Source organism: Plecotus auritus, assembly GCF_963455305.1.
Source record: "Plecotus auritus genome assembly, chromosome: 1".
NCBI lineage: Eukaryota > Metazoa > Chordata > Mammalia > Chiroptera > Vespertilionidae > Plecotus > Plecotus auritus.
Window position 1 is genome coordinate 39,192,424 of NC_137770.1, and position 15,681 is coordinate 39,208,104.

Below are 15,681 nucleotides of genomic sequence, written 5' to 3' on the forward strand. Positions count from 1 at the left end.
CGGGAGGAAACTGATTGATGTTTCTCTCTCTCTCAAAATCAATAAAAAAACATATCCTTGGGTGAAGATTTTTTAAAAATTCTTGAAACAGCCCTAACCGGTTTGGCTCAGTGTATAGAGTGTCGGCCTGCGGACTCAAGGGTCCCAGGTTCGATTCTGGTCGAGGGCCTGTACCTTGGTTACAGGCACATACCCAGTAGGGAGTGTGCAGGAGGCAGCTGATCGATGTTTCTGACTCTCTATCCCTTTCCCTTCCTCTCCGTAAAAAATAAAATATATATATTTTTTTTTTTAAAAATTCTTCAAACAATATTTGATATTAAGAATTACTGACAATTTTCCTTGGGTTTGTGAGATCATATTGTAGTTATATAAGAGACTCTTCCATTCTTAGGAAATAAATGCTTAAATTTTTAGAAATGAAATATCATGATGCCTGAAATTTACTTTAAAATAGTACAGCTGTATGGTGAGGATGGCCAAAATCTGTCTTTGACCTTCAAAACCAGCAATATGGTTTAACCTAATAAATACATTAAAGAGTTAAAGCAAGAACAGCATAATGTTAGCAATTATTGAATCTAGGTGGTTTCTATACAAGTGTTTATTGTACTATCCTTTTAACGTTTCCATGTTATAAATATTTTATAGTAAAAAGTTGGAGGGAATTCTAAGAAATATTTTCCTTAAACCGCATCTATCAAATTTACCTTAAATTTTAAAGAAGTACCTTAACTGTTTTAAAGAAGTGGTTTGCTTTCCCTCCTTATTACCATCCATTTGAAGAAAAGTACTAAAACCTGCCTTAATTATTGCAAATAATATTCTAATGCTAGACTAGGCCCAATATAAATCCCACAATAATCAGTACGAGAGTTATAGGTGTAAACATCTGGTTTTATGCCCAAATAACAAACTTAACAGCAGTAAAACAAATCATTTATTACAGCATATAATGTTATATTAAATTTACACAATGATATATAAAAACACATACTGTTTATATCACACAGTAATTTAACATCAACAGGAATATCAAAACAAATACTACTCATGCACAAAACATGCTTGTATCGGTATAAAAAAGCAATTTTACACAATACTGTTTACCAAAAACAATTCTTTTTTTTAAAAAAAGCCCTTCCTTCCAGACAGGGTCAGTGGTCCAGTCTGGACTGGATTGCACGGACACGTGTGGGCCAAGGCGTAGGTGGCACAGTGCTCAGTGAGCTTGGAGTCATGCCCAAGGTCATTTCATTAGGAGTGAATTTCTCTGCACCCACGGACCAAAACTTTATCCCAAAGGCAAGTCCTCCGAGGGAGGAATGGTTGGATTTGCTGCAAATTAGGGAGGAAAAAGGCATCAAAATGTTGGATAAACAGCCCTAAAAATGGTTACCCTAACCAGGGCCTAGGCACAAGTTTAGTGAATCCTTTCAAGGGTATTACCAGCCTCTCTATCCAAGTCACCAGCTCTCTGGATTTAGGGCCTGGTCTTCAAGTTCTGAGTAAACCACACAGTTCTGAGACGACAGAATGGGAGTGTCTGACTGTCTGAGAAATGCAGACTGTATAAAAAATTAGAGAAAACGAACACGCTCCCTCATACCTACTTCACACAATTATGTGATGCCCCTCAACAGGAAAGCCCTCCCGGAGACACTGCCCTAAAGAACCAAGAAGCAAATGTATGTCCTCTAATTCCATCTACCTGACCTTCAGATCAAAAGGTCTCATCCCAATGAAACCATCACAGATGCTCAGGAAATTTAAAACGAAAGTCAGCTGATACCACAAAAAATGTATGCATTATTCACCACCCTTTAAAACCTCAATATTTACTTCTAACCAGCAAAACATTCTTCACCTTCCATTCAAGGCACTAGTGTCCATACATAATGAAGACGAGACATTAATTTACTTCGGTTTAATCTTCACAAAGGGAAAGCATTCCATGAAATCATTACACACACGAACTAAGACGCCACCTCTCCTTCCCCCGCGACAGACGTCCTCAAACGGTGGTCATCAGCTTCAAAGAGCCAGACCGGAAGCGGAGGATTTTCTTCTTGAGGTTGTGGGAAGCCTTGATTTTGACAAAGGTTTTGGTGGGGTTGCTGTGCAGGTCCGGGGCTGTGACCGCCTGAATCGGGAGCGTCTGGACGAACTGGGACCAAATGAGGCCCCCGCTCTCCTCCGAGTCGCTGGTGCTGGTGCTCTCGCCCGCGAACTCGCCCTCGCTCACGCTGGACTCGCTGTCCCCGAAGCAGTTGGTGGTGTAGTTGCTCTGCTCGTCCTCGCTGGTGTCCACCACGGTGGAGTGGAAGAGGGACTCGCACTCGGCCGAGTACTCGGAGTCGCTGGCCACGTAGGCGTAGGGGCTGGCATAGGGCAGTGCCACGGCCGCCGCGCACAGCCCCGCGCCCTCCCGCCGGCCCCGCCGTGCGCGCCGCAGAGCTTCTTCGTAGGAGACCTCGGCGGCCGACCTCCACCGCCGCGAGTCGGTTCGCTTGTGCCGGGGCTTGGCCACCACCGCCTCGCGCCCATGGCCGTGCGCCCTGCTCCCCGGCCGGTGTGCAGCCCCCAGCGGCCGGCTGGGAAGACCCGCTTCGGCATGGCCGCCCCCACTCCTCCTCCCTTTGGCGGAGACCTTCCTGAGTTTCTTATTTGTATCCATGTCGTCGGGGAACCGACACTTCTTGCTGGCTGCCCGGGTTTTCTCCCTCACGGTGGGCAAGGCGCCGTCGGGGCCGTGGAGGGCCTGGGCCCTGTGCTTCAGGGCGGAGCCCCGGGGGGCAGCTGCGGTCCGGGTGCCCCGGTGCGGCCTGACGCCCGGCTGTGGCGCAGGGACGAAGTGCGCCTTCACCAGAGGCCCCTCTTCCAGGCTTTGAGAAGAAGAGCCCTCGCTTTTGAAATCCAGGGCAGGCCGCTCTTCCACGGGGAAAGCTGAGGATGGGGGTGCCGGCGGGGCAGGAGGGGGCGCGGCCGGAGGGACGGCCTGCAGGCTGTTTTTCTGTGATGTCTTTTTCAGTGGCTGGACAACTTTGTTCTCTTGCAGCGGGGCGAGGCCTCTCCCAGGGCTCTCTTTTGGAGAGGCAGCTGGGATCTGGCTGCTTTCCTTGGGGGCCTCCTCTAGCACAGTGGTGGGGCACCGCACATGCTCCTGGGAGGCTAGCTTGGCATTTTTGGGTGGATGCTTACTTTGAAGTTCAGGGGCGGCACCAGGCGAGCAGCCCTCTGGCAAGGGCAACCTCTTGCTTTCCAGTTGTTCTGCCTTCGATTCTTTCGACCACTGCTTCAGTGGGGAGAATGTCCCATTGTCCAGAGAGGGAACTCCGACCGAGGGCAGAGGCGCCTGTTTATAATTCTTAAGGTTCCCAGTATTGCCCTGGGAGACACCCCCAGTCACTCTGACACAAACGCTCCCGTTCCTCAGAAGTCCCTTCGTGGGGTCCGCGTTCACACTGGTTCTTGGCTTGTTGGTCCTTACAGGGTGTGTTTTTTTCTGGACCAGGCTCAGAATGTAGCCATCCATTTTCTTGCTGGATGAGGGATGGGGAGCAGACCACACACTGCTTGGAGACGGTAAGGACGCCTCCGTCTTGATGGCGTCCAGCTCAGATCCGACACAAATGTCATTGGCGTGGTTACCCAGCCTCTCCTCTTCCCTCAGAGGGCTGCCTGTCAGGCAGAGGAGAAACATTGGGCTCTGCACGGCCACAGCATGAAGTGGACTGGGATAGCGATAGACATCATTCCCGTTTTTAGACACCAGATCACACTGGTACTTGGGATTCACATCTGCAATGACACCAAGGGAATTAAATTGTGATGTGGAGGGGAAACAGCAAACTGCCTCTGAGGCCTGGTCTTCACAGTGGCCTTCTGTATAGTCCAACCATCCTATGAGATCTGAAAAACATTTAAAGGTACACTCTGAAGAAATGAACTGGTCAGCACCAGCTTGACTCTGGCCAACTCCTAGGAAGACAAATTCATGGGTAGAGAGAGAATGCCAAGAATCAACAAATACTCCATGAGCTTTACATACAGTGCAGACTACTGGAGGAGGGGGAAAATATTTCACAAAGAAAATTTTAATATATGATGTAGCCTCTGAAGGAAAAATATTCAGCCATTAAAAATGTTTATCTATCTGTATCTATATCTATATCTATCTATATATATTATGCATTCATTGGTTGATTCTTGTATGTGCCCTGACTGGAGATCCGCGACCTTTGGCAAATCGGGACAAATGCTCTAACCCAGTAGTCGGCAAACTCATTAGTCAACAGAGCCAAATATCAACAGTACAACGATTGAAATTTCTTTTGAGAGCCAAATTTTTTAAACTTAAACTTCTTCTATCGCCCCTTCTTCAAAACAGACTCACCCAGGCCATGGTATTTTGTGGAAGAGCCACACTCAAGGGGCCAAAAAGCTGCATGTGGCTCGCGAGCCGCAGTTTGCCGACCACGGCTCTAACCAAATGAGCTATCTGGGCCAAAGCCAAAAATACTTTCAAATTATCAAATAATATGGGGAAACACTTTAAAGTATAGTGAAAATCATGATATAATACCAAACTATGATTATAATTTTATTAAGATTGAATAGATGCAAAAAAAGTCTGAAATGAAGCACACCCAGCTGCTAATTGTAGCATCTTAGTGTGGTAATAAAATAAGTGGCATGAACTTTCTCCTTTGTTTTCTATTCTCTAAATTTTCAATAAATATATATACTGTATTATAACTGGAAAAATAAATTTTTGAGTCATTTTTCCTCTGGACTACTTTCCCCTCTGTGTTCTATTCCTGGTTTTGCTTTAAAATACTTCAGATAAACTATACTTTCTATGGACTTTCTTCTCATATTGTATTTTTTAGACCTAATTCTTAATGACATATGTTCAAATATTACTGTCTATTGAAAGATCAGGGAAATTAATCAAGTTTCAATACAGACTAATCAAATTTAAATAATAATATATTTTAATAGTGACACTAACATAAAAAACAGTATTTTTTAAATAAGAAGGAATTCTTTTTTTAAAAAAATATATTTTATTGATGTTTTTACAGAGAGGAAGGGAGAGGGATAGAGAGTTAGAAACATCAATATGCCCGCAACAAAGGTACATGCCCTTGGCTGGAATCGAACCTGGGACCCTTCAGTCTGCAGGCTGACGCTCTATCCACTGAGCCAAACCGGCTAGAGCAAGAAGGAATTCTTGATAACACTTTAATAGATTAAGTAGTGGAATTAATGAATAAATGTTCACATCATAAAAATATAGAAGCCAAAATACTATGAAATCGAGCTTTCTTGCTTAATTAAGCAATTTTGATCTCTTATCTTGGTGAATATTATAACTTTCAAGTCCCTTTAAATGACCTTGAGTTAGAGATAAAAAATCAAAGTTTTTATCATTATATAATTTGTCCTCCATTATATTTATTCATTCAATGTTGGAAACCTACTATGTGCCAGATTCTATGTTAATTTTAAGGGAACGCTCCATGAACCTTAATGATAATTAGCAGTTTCGGGGAAAATATAGTCTCGACTCAGAAGTAACATGGTTAATTTTTAAAGAAATTATCATTATAAAAGAGCCATGTCCACTCCCCCCTCCACTTCCACTCCCAATAAGTAGCTTATTGTAAGGAGAACCATCTCTTGCTAATATCCTTGCCCATCCCTCCTCCTCTACTACCCTAAGGCCTATCTGCCTTGCTTAAATCCACATTAACCTACACTTCACCATTTCTCCCTTTTCCCTACTTAGAGTTAAGGAACAAGACAGACATCCCAGCCCCCAAGACCCAGCCCAACTGTCTCAATTATGTGAAGATGTAGCATTTGGGAGAGGGGTCTGTCTTTGAGGAAAACCTATACCAAAGTGCCTTTAATGGGTTTTAAAGTTTCCCTCTGAAACCAGATCTGTAGAGTGAAGGGGAGCAATTACCAATGAACTTGAGGTCCAGACCTTCTAGATAACACTGATCTGTTGCTTCCCCAAATGATTGCTGCTGACAACGCACCCTGTACAAATACAAAGACACCAGCCAATTAGCAGCTTCAGTTGTTGGTGTTAGGTGTGCATTGCCTGGACTGAAGAACTCCGCCTTAGACCCAGGTGGAGAACACAAACCAAGAGTGCCGTGACCTGTGCCAGCACCTACAGCTCCTCTACTCTCCATATTTCCTCTGCTCTTTTGAGGAATCAAAACAAAGCAGAACTAAGGAAGGAGTCCCGAGTTTCAGCAACAACTCTGCCATTCAGCAGATGAGGAGCCTCTGACAAACAGCATCTAAATCCAAACTTCCCCCCTTTTCAACGAAAACGTTGGAACACCAACAACGTCTGAATTCCCTTGGTGTGATGTGATGGAAAATCATGCACCTGGCCGTTAGTCCAGAGCATGAATCCTGCCTTTGCCACTCACTAGCTATTTGGCCTTAAACAACTTACCTAATCTAACCTCACGAGGCCTCATTTGCGGATACATAAAGTGGAGCTAACAGCACCTGCATCCTGCACAACTGCTGGGAGGAGCCAAAGGAGATAAAAGTACACAGACTCTCCAGTACAGTGACAGTGCTGCAGAGCAGGAATGCAGAAACTCTTCCAGTACCAACCATAGCATGAGTCTTTCAAAAAGAGTAACTGCGCCGAAACCGGTTTGGCTCAGTGGATAGAGCGTCGGCCTGCGGACTGAAAGGTCCCAGGTTCGATTCCGGTCAAGGGCATGTACCTTGGTTGCGGGCACATCCCCAGTAGGAGGTGTGCAGGAGGCAGCTGATCGATGTTTCTCTCTTATCGATGTTTCTAGCTCTCTATCCCTCTCCCTTCCTCTCTGTAAAATATCAATAAAATATATTTAAAAACAAAAAAAAAAGAGTAACTGCAAGGACAGCCCAGAATGAGAAACGGGCACATGGCCTAAGGGGACGTCACCCCGCGCGCCCGCTAAAAGGAGCGCTGCCATCAGACGAAGCGTTCTGGAGAACATGGAAGCGCCACGGCTCCCTGAAGTGCCAAGCAGCCCGTGGCCAGGCCGACAGATATATTTAACTTAATGTAAGCTTTAGCTTTAAATTATTCAAGAAAGAAGAAAACAGATCCAAAATGGTTTTCAAAAGAAAATACAAACAAGTTAAAGCCTAACAAAGCCTGTTAAGCAAAGGCTCAGAAACAGAGCTCAAAACTTGCATCGGGACAGGATTTCCAAAGATGAGCTGAATATAAAGCCGCGTGGCACCCTACGAAGACCAGAATAGTGGGCATCTTGGTTCTAATCTAGATGCAACTGGGCACTAAATGCAGCAAGCTGATGGAATTCTCGGTGCCTTTGTTTTTCATCAGTAAAAGGGGTTGAAGCTACGTAACCTTTAGGGAATCTTTGACTCCTTCCAATTAAAAAAAATGTGTATTAATTCTAAAAAGGCTTACCTGCAGATTTGGGACAGCTATCTGAGATAGTCAAGGTTGCCTCCAAGGGGCTGCAAAAGCAGGTGCTGGAATGACAACTGGATAAACACTCACTGAAGACCGAGTTAGAGGAATTGGAGAGGGATCCTGAAGCCCCATCACTCAGCTCATAAAACCCTACAAAGAAAGACACCATTTGGAATTAGGATCATGTCATGCAATCATACACATTTGTGCTTAAAGGGAAAAAAGGATAATCTTCGAGAAAAGGTAAGAATGGGAGACTTGGGTGAGGGGGTGGCAATTTTGGCTCACTGGACTTAGTGTCCTGATTTTATGGTTTTATTTCAAGCAATCCTTAGAAAAAGCAAAGAGCTCATAACTATGGATACATTTCAAAGTTACTCTCCCAGTCAAATTGATCCCCCTTGACCCAACCTTTAAAGATGTGCAAGGAAAGAGACTTAGATCTATCACAGCCCCAATATTATCATGAGAATTTCAGAAAGAATAACTTGAAGAGAAAACAAGTCTACTTAAGGAGCCAAATGGTTTAAAAGGAAAAAAAACTTTCAAAGTGGTCTCAGGAAGTTGAAGTGTGACTAATTTTCTAGCCCAGTTCTGACTTTCTCAAATTTCAAAGGAGGACCGCTCTTCCAGAAATTTGAATAGAACCTTTTATTTTTAAACTCAGGGGACTCCAGTCAGATCAAGCGCATTATTAAAAATGTTGTAGTCTGGTTTTAGTTCCCTCTCCTACAACCGAATGGCAGGCAGACAGCCTGTGGATTCTCTCTGCACTGTTAACACACTCCATTGCCATTTGCAGGGCTGGGAATGTTCAGCACAGGGCCCAGGTAGAACGCCTGCGTGGAGATGCTGTGGTTGTGTTCACACACTCACCTGAGCTGGGCCGGCTGTCTGTCTCCAGGTGCTCTTCAGATGTCTTTTCTACATCGAGCCTCAGGTCACTTATCTGCTTGTCAAGTTCTTGCAACTGATTCAACAAACCAGCATCTCTTCTCCTCAAACAATTCTGATTAGGGAGAAATGGAGAAAGGAAAAACGAACACATTCTGGTGACAAAGAACCAGAAAGGCTGCTCTAAGTCTTCGAACGACCATTTAGAGAGTTCACTAAATCTTCCAAAACTAAAATTTACTGCATGACCTGAAATAAAGAAAAACTTCAAGTCCTATGTTTAATTCCACTTTCTCACACTTGATGGTGATACAAAGTTTCTTCATAAAAACAATACTTGCTCTTAGTTTCAACTAGTATATACAAAATTAGGGAAGAATGAAAACATGCACTGAGATTTTATAACATCTGCATGGCGTCCATGTTTTACAAACTAGCACTTCACAGTCAACACCTTAATTTGAATTAATTTGAAGTCGGAGTATAACAGATTTCCTATCTTACTTAGGTGAGACTTGCGGGCCAAATGTCCTGCAGAGCTTTGTTTTCTATTAGTTGCTTTGTGGAGTTTAATCGGTCTTAGGGCCTTTGAAAGTGAGAAACTAATACTAATAGCCAGTGCCAAGTAAAATGTGAGCTGGCAGAATTCAAAACCCTCGAGGGAAGGTCCATCCAGATCTGAACTCAACTCGGGTTTCCAAAGGTGACCGATCTGTAGCGCTAACTCACACCGCCACCTAGTGCTTCCTGCTGCTGGAAAAGGGGGGGAAACACACACTCAAAAGGCATCTGGTTCAAATCACAAATGCCAAGTCTACAAATGAAAATAGTGCCACAAACACTGACTGGACTGGAATTCTCCTGACACGCTGCTGCCTAGCTCCCCTCCAGGGACAACGGGAATGTGCCACTCACAATCCCGAGACTAATAAAGACAAAAAGGTGCTATTGTACAGGACAATGCATGAAATGTCAACGACCAGGCATCGCTGGCAAGCACTGGCTCAAGTCAATGTTACATCCTAATATCTGGTCTAATCCCAGCGAAACACAGTAAAATGCCAAAATAGAGGTGTTACACGAACCATGATGTGCATACGTCCTTACAAAATAGATTCATGAATTGCTACTCCTGTGTCCTTTGACTTAAAAAGCGTTGGTATAAACCATATGCTTGTCTGCTAGGATGAGTTTCTTCAGGGAAAAAAAAAAAAAATGAACCTAACGAGTAAGAGCACTTTGAGGCTCAAAAAAGATAGAAATTATCTGAAAAGAGATAATACAAGACAACCACACAGCATCGCCGCGTTCCTGTCTGCAGACGGGACATTATCTGGCATGTGTCTAGTTTCAGATCGTATCACATGGTCAGATAAGGATTTGGGTTTTTTTTCCTGCTGCTGCTTTCAAAACTACATTTTTGAGGTCTCTGAAACAAAGCTGCCGCCATCATTCCGAGGCGGGGTCAAAAGCTGTTCACGGATACATTAAGCGCCAAAGTTCTTTTTCTTCCCCGTTAATGAAGATGACATAGAATGACGGGGGCGCTGGCAGGACTCCAATAACATAAATGCTCCCTGCGAGCAGGTCCTCTCTTCTCCTACCTCCACCACCCGTTACAGCCAGCAGTACGTATAAAATATAAGGGGAGGGGCACTTTTCCCAGCCAAATTTCCATCCGTTGCGTCTGTTTCAGCTGCCTGGTACAAAGGGCTTCTATTTGAAATTAAGCAGCAGCCCCAGCAAAAGCTGGCATGCTGAGGAGAGCCCCGGGAGGGGCAGGGCTCCTACGTGCGCTTCCGTGTGATCGTAAAATGCAGCATCGGACAGTTAACCTCGCCACAGGCCCCCTCCTCGGCTTTTGTCCCCTCTCGGTGGGACGACCTGAAGCTAAGGCGGCCTCCAGAGGAGATGGCATTTTAAATGAGGGCTTTGCAAACCTTCGGGGAGAGAGCGTGCATTCACTCGTCTAACTAGAGAGATGAGAGGTTACATCCAGGCCACTCCAAGAACCCCGAAGGGAGAGAGGCCATCCTTTCCCCGCAGATCGCGCGGGGTCGCCAGCCCCTCACCTGGCACAAAGCAGGGCGCAGGCAGGAACGGGGGTCAAGGAAGGCGGGGGTCCCGGGAACTGCGAGAATTTCCCCAGCCAGAGGCACTCCCGCGCCACCCCAGGTCACCTGCCTGGCTCACACCCGTTTGCCCGACAGCCGTGCCCCCACCTCCGGGCACGACCTACCAATTGCTTCCGCAGCAGCAAAATGTTCTCCTCCAAGAACTTCTCCTCCAGGCGGCTGCGCTGCGCCGCCTCCCCTGGCAGCTCCCCGGCTCGGGGCGCGGCGCCCGCACCCCCAGTGCCGCGCAGTGCGCCCCGGACCAGCAGCTCCTGGCGCTGGCGCAGGTACTCCAGCTCCGCCAGCCCGGCCAGCGTGGCCTCCTGCCGCTCGCGGGTGCGCTGCCGCTCCGTGTCCGCCTCGCCCTTCTCCCGCCAGCGCCCCTCGGGCTCCGCCGCGCGCTGCTCGCCCCGGGCCGGCGCCTGCGGCTCCAGCTCCCTCGCCACTCCGGCCGGACTCGGCTTCATGGCCCCCAGCCCTGCAGCGAACACCCGTCACCTCGGCCGGAACGTCCGGACGGAGGAGCGGGGCGCTCAGAACTGCGGCCGCGGGCTCATGCCGCCCGGGCGGCGGGACACAGCAGCGGGGGCGGCGGCCGGGAGCGCTCGTGGCCCGCGGGCTGCAGCCGTCCCGGCCCCAGCGGCGCCGTCCGCTGCGCCGCGCGTCGCCCGCCGCGGCCCCGCAGCTGATAACGCCCTGCCCGGCGCTACGTCACGCGCGGCGGCCGGGCGAACCCCCGCCTGGCGCCCGCCTCCCCGCGCCGGCCCCTCGGCTCCGAGGCCCGCTCCCCCCGGCTTCCCCCTCGTCTGTCAGGGGCGCCGCGCGCTCAGCGCCGGCCTCCTCCCCGCTCCGCCCCCCCGCTCCGCCCTCTCTCCTCCCCCGCTCTTCCCGCGGGTCTCTTCGCCCCTTTTTCGAGTTGACTGCACCCAGTTTTTGCTCGCTCCTTATTGGTCCTTCCCCACCTACAAAGCCGGGGCGAGCACCCCGAGCCCAGCCTCCTGTTGCAGCCGGCCTCGCAGCGGGGTCTGCGGAGGGACGCCGCGGTTGGGCTCCCCAGAGAACTTTCTGAAACTCCACCGAGTTGCTGCGTGTACACCATCTTAACCCTTTCCCCGCACGCCCCGTTCTCATCCCCTGGACCGCGTCAGGTCTCCTTCACCTTGCCAGGCTAGATACCAAGTGCATTCAGTGACATCCTCCGGGGCTTGGTTTTTTACTCCACTCCGTAAAGGCAAGCACTACAAAGCACAGGGCCATGTTCTAAAACTGTTCAAGTCCGAGTTTTGTGGCCGTTTGGGTTTTCTTGTGGAAGGCATTTAGAATTAGGCAGCAGGACATCGCTGTCTAGCGAGCGGTTGCATCAATTCTTTTACAAGCTCTGGGTTTCTGTGCGCGCGCGCACGTGCGCGCTCTGGTTTGGGTGTGAGTTTTTTATTGTTATTTAGTCTGCGCTCAGGAGAGCTCTGACTCTGAAACCAGACTGCCGAAATCTGAATCCTGTTTCCTGCCAATACTAGGTGGGCGGGCAAGTTACTTCACCTCTTTATGCCTCTGTTTCCCTAACGGTTAAATGAGCTACTAACAGGATCTGCCTGTTGGAAGAATTATAATAAAATATAGTATAGTATAATATACGTTGGGGGTGTGGGGTGCATTTACAACGTGGCAGGCACATAGTAAGGCTTATATAAGTTCTAGCTTTTTCTTTTTTTTTCCCTCCAGAGGGACTATAAATTTTCCCCGTCCAGTAGCATTTGCAGTATGGTCATCTCTGCTTGAGACGGGGTCGCAGGGAATTTCAGTAGGATAGGGGTCTGGAAATGCCACTTGTCTGTGGAAAAGTACCATATCTCTTTTTTAAAAAACAGAACATCCAAGAGCCTCAGATATTGAATCCAGCAAGTCACAATTTGCTGAAGTTCAGGCAAAGTGTGTAAAGGAGTACATCCTCTCATTATTTCAGATTCTCCCACCTTTGCCCAGCTGTTTACCCCTGCTAAAAACTCTCCATTTCTCCCCACTTTGTGGTCTAACTTCCCCTCCAAGATCAGTTCACATCCCTCCTCTGAACTTCAGTTAACTAACAGCGTGAATGTCTGATTCTTACCAAATGCTATTTGTATGGTTATTTACCTAGGTATGTACACGCATGCCTTTGTACATACGTGTTTATGTGTATCTCTTCTCTCCAATTGCATTACAAAAGTTCCCTGGAGGCAGGGACTGTTTTAATATTCTTTTAGTATTACTGTTCTCAGGACAATGCCTTGCAAGCATTCAACCGATGATTACTAGAGAGAGACTCAAGAAAATGTAGGTTTTTAAATATATATATATATATATATATATATATATATATATATATATGTTTTTATTGATTTGAGAGAGAGATAAGGGGGAGAGAGAGATAGAAAAATTGGTGAGAGAGGAACACCTACCAGTTGCCTCCTGCACGCCCACTACTGGGGATCGAACCTGCAACCTGGGCATGTGCCCTCTCTGGAAATTGAACCAGCAACCTCTTGGTGCATGGGACCACTCTCAACCAACTGAGCCACACCAGCCAGGCTGTACATTGTCTTTTTATTAATGTACTTTCTAACTAACTAAGTAGTACCCTTTTAATCCCTGAGATAAATAGAATCAAGGTGACATTTACCAAAAAAAAAAAAAAAAAAAGCAAGAGTTCCCTTGCCATTCCCCAACCACCTCCCTATGGCTGCCCCTCACAGGCATAAGAGGAACTATGACTACAACCATGATCATAATTAACAAGATTGTATGTTAGAACTAAAAATGGAATTATGTTCAGGTGTTCATCAGCTTTTAAAACAAAATCCGTTTTATTCAGGTCACCTATGCTTTATGCCTGCTGTATGCCAAGCACTGTACTTGATAATGCAGGAACTAAATTTTTCTCCCGAATTTTAGTGAGGCATTAGAAAATAATGCCACTCATCTATGTCCTCTGTCATTCATTGTCTCATTCTATTCATTTCTAGGCAAGCTTCTTGCTTTCTATTTCTGAATCAGATTCCTTCTGGCCGGGTGGAGTCTATTATTGTGGCCTGTGTTATATCACACATCGACAACTATATTTATATAGTTGGGGGGAAGCTGAAACATGTTTTTGCACACTACTAATAAATCTTGTTAAAGCAGACAGACAAGTTGCTATTTCTCCAAAACTGCCCACCTTCCCACCCCTCTCCTCACCAAATGCCACTTTTGAGTTGGCTCATTAGTCCAAAGCAAACCATTTGCCATAACAGCTTGTACATCTCCTTGAAAAAGTGTTCCCAACAAGTTTAAATATTAAAATTAATGTATTCAAATGGCTCTGCCAATAAAATGGTCACAAATAGGAAAAAAGGTTATGCTTTCCACAGTATCCATTACACATTAATAAATAATGCTGTTCATTCACACGCCAATTAAAACAAACTCAGGCTGTCAAATGAAGTAGAAGCAAGGAGCTCAATGCTCTAATTGTTTTTCCAGGAAAACTCCCAATGTCGTCAGATTAAGTGTGACTGGTTGGGTTGCCCCTGTTCTCTTCTTAACCCAACAGCCAACTTTTCTCCTCTCCAGTCTAGTTCTCTGGCTTTTCTTTCCTCGGAGTCTTAGTTTCGGTTGCAGGTATTGGAAGGCAGAGGAAAGTAATCACCCACTCACTGCTCACTGCTCCTTTTTGTTGCCAACAGGGTCTCACTTTTCTCTACTGTTTTGATTTTTCCCTCTGTTTCTTTTTAAAGCAGTTGCTGTGCTTCTTCCTTAAGGCTACTTTGTGATCTTCTTCCTGGTATTGCTCAGCCCTAGTTAATTCTTTTGCTCACCCCTCCCTTTGCCCCACCTCTGTCTTCTCAGAAAAACTGCTAATCCACACTCAGAAAGGGTAGCACTAAAGATGGGGTGGATCTGCCCTCTCCCGAACTGATCTGGAGAGTAAGATAGAGTTGTCAGCATGAAAAAGAGTCTTTGACGGAATGTATCACAGTCGTGTAGCTTACGCTTAAAGATATTTCCTGGGCAGGGCCAGGAAAGGAACCTTCTTCGGATCATACAGCCTGTTTGCCTTTGGGCAGAACAGCTCCCAACAGCATCCCCAACCAAGTCTGAGTATCATTCTTCACATGCCTTATCCAGCAGTGAACATTCTATTGCAGTCAATTGCACGTTTTGCTGTAGAGCAAAGCAACAAAATGATGCCTTGCAGCTTTTATGGCCAAACAAACACAAATGATGTAATTGGGAAAAGCTGTCTCCGAATAGGAGGGAAAAAAATAAAGGACAATCCTTTGAGTTGGGGTGATGACCACCATTTGAGGGTCTGGGATCAAAGCTCCAGCCAGACATCAAAGCCCATTTGAATCTAATGCCAGAAGAGCCACAGTGAATTAAACATCATATATAAACTAATTATAGCTTGACCCCACAATCCCGCTTCAGAGAGCACACATAGGGGAAAGAAAGCAGACATTGAAACAAAAGATCAAGAAAAAGGAAAGTTGGTAACAAGACTGGGCAGCATCATGGCCCTGACCACTTTAAAAATCTTTTGAGGGCAGAGGGGAATAAGGGACTGGCAGCAGAAACAGCAAACTTTGGACAATGCCAGTCTTGTTTGCAAGGCCATGTATGAAACAGCTTCTTCCACTCTCACGGACGCCTGCACAACCAAACACTCCTTATTCCCAGAAGAAAGGTTATCTTTTAGCTGTTTTAACGTTATTAAAGAGGTCCCCTGTCACCAGGTTTCTGCTGGAGAAGCACAAGGTGATTCCATGAAGTTTGGGGGTCAGTTCTTCAGGAAGCTCAGGCTTGCTCATAGAGCACACCATGCGGTCCAGACACTCATATCTGTCTGGGAGTGACCTGCATTCTTCATGGTCTTAATTCCTGATGTCCCCACCGACCTCGGACTTCAGTCACCCAGCTCTGCCACTTCTGCTGGCCATCTTTACAGATGGAAGGGGCAGCATACCGAATGTGCAAGTACCCTAGAACTCTGTGCCTAGTAACACCAAGTCACAGTGAATGCTACTTCATCCCCAGGCAGAATTTAAAAGTGTCTCCAAGACAAGTGGCCCCTTTAAACATGTTGCCCTTACTGGTCCCCAGTTATCTGAAATTCTCAGTCTCCTGCCCTGGCAAACCGTGACACATCGGCTTTGATAATGCAGAGAACATGTTCAATCGTATTTC

The 15,681-nt window shown here is 46.5% G+C and overlaps 1 protein-coding gene across 2 annotated transcripts; it reads right to left on the bottom strand.

The window, feature by feature from the left end:
- Positions 1–884: 884 nt before the first annotated feature.
- Positions 885–11,088, bottom strand: DACT1 (dishevelled binding antagonist of beta catenin 1). Of its 2 annotated transcripts, none has more exons than XM_080663866.1 (4): positions 10,602–11,088; positions 8,345–8,477; positions 7,463–7,618; positions 885–3,801 (listed from the first exon to the last, which is right to left on the bottom strand). In XM_080663866.1, exons 1-4 carry the CDS (start codon positions 10,941–10,943, stop codon positions 2,015–2,017), a joined length of 2,418 nt encoding a protein of 805 aa, XP_080519992.1. In that variant the 5' UTR covers positions 10,944–11,088; the 3' UTR covers positions 885–2,014. The 2 variants fall into 2 exon arrangements, with proteins under 2 accessions (XP_080519992.1, XP_080519991.1); XM_080663865.1 differs by having other exon boundaries at positions 885–3,912.
- Positions 11,089–15,681: the final 4,593 nt, after the last annotated feature.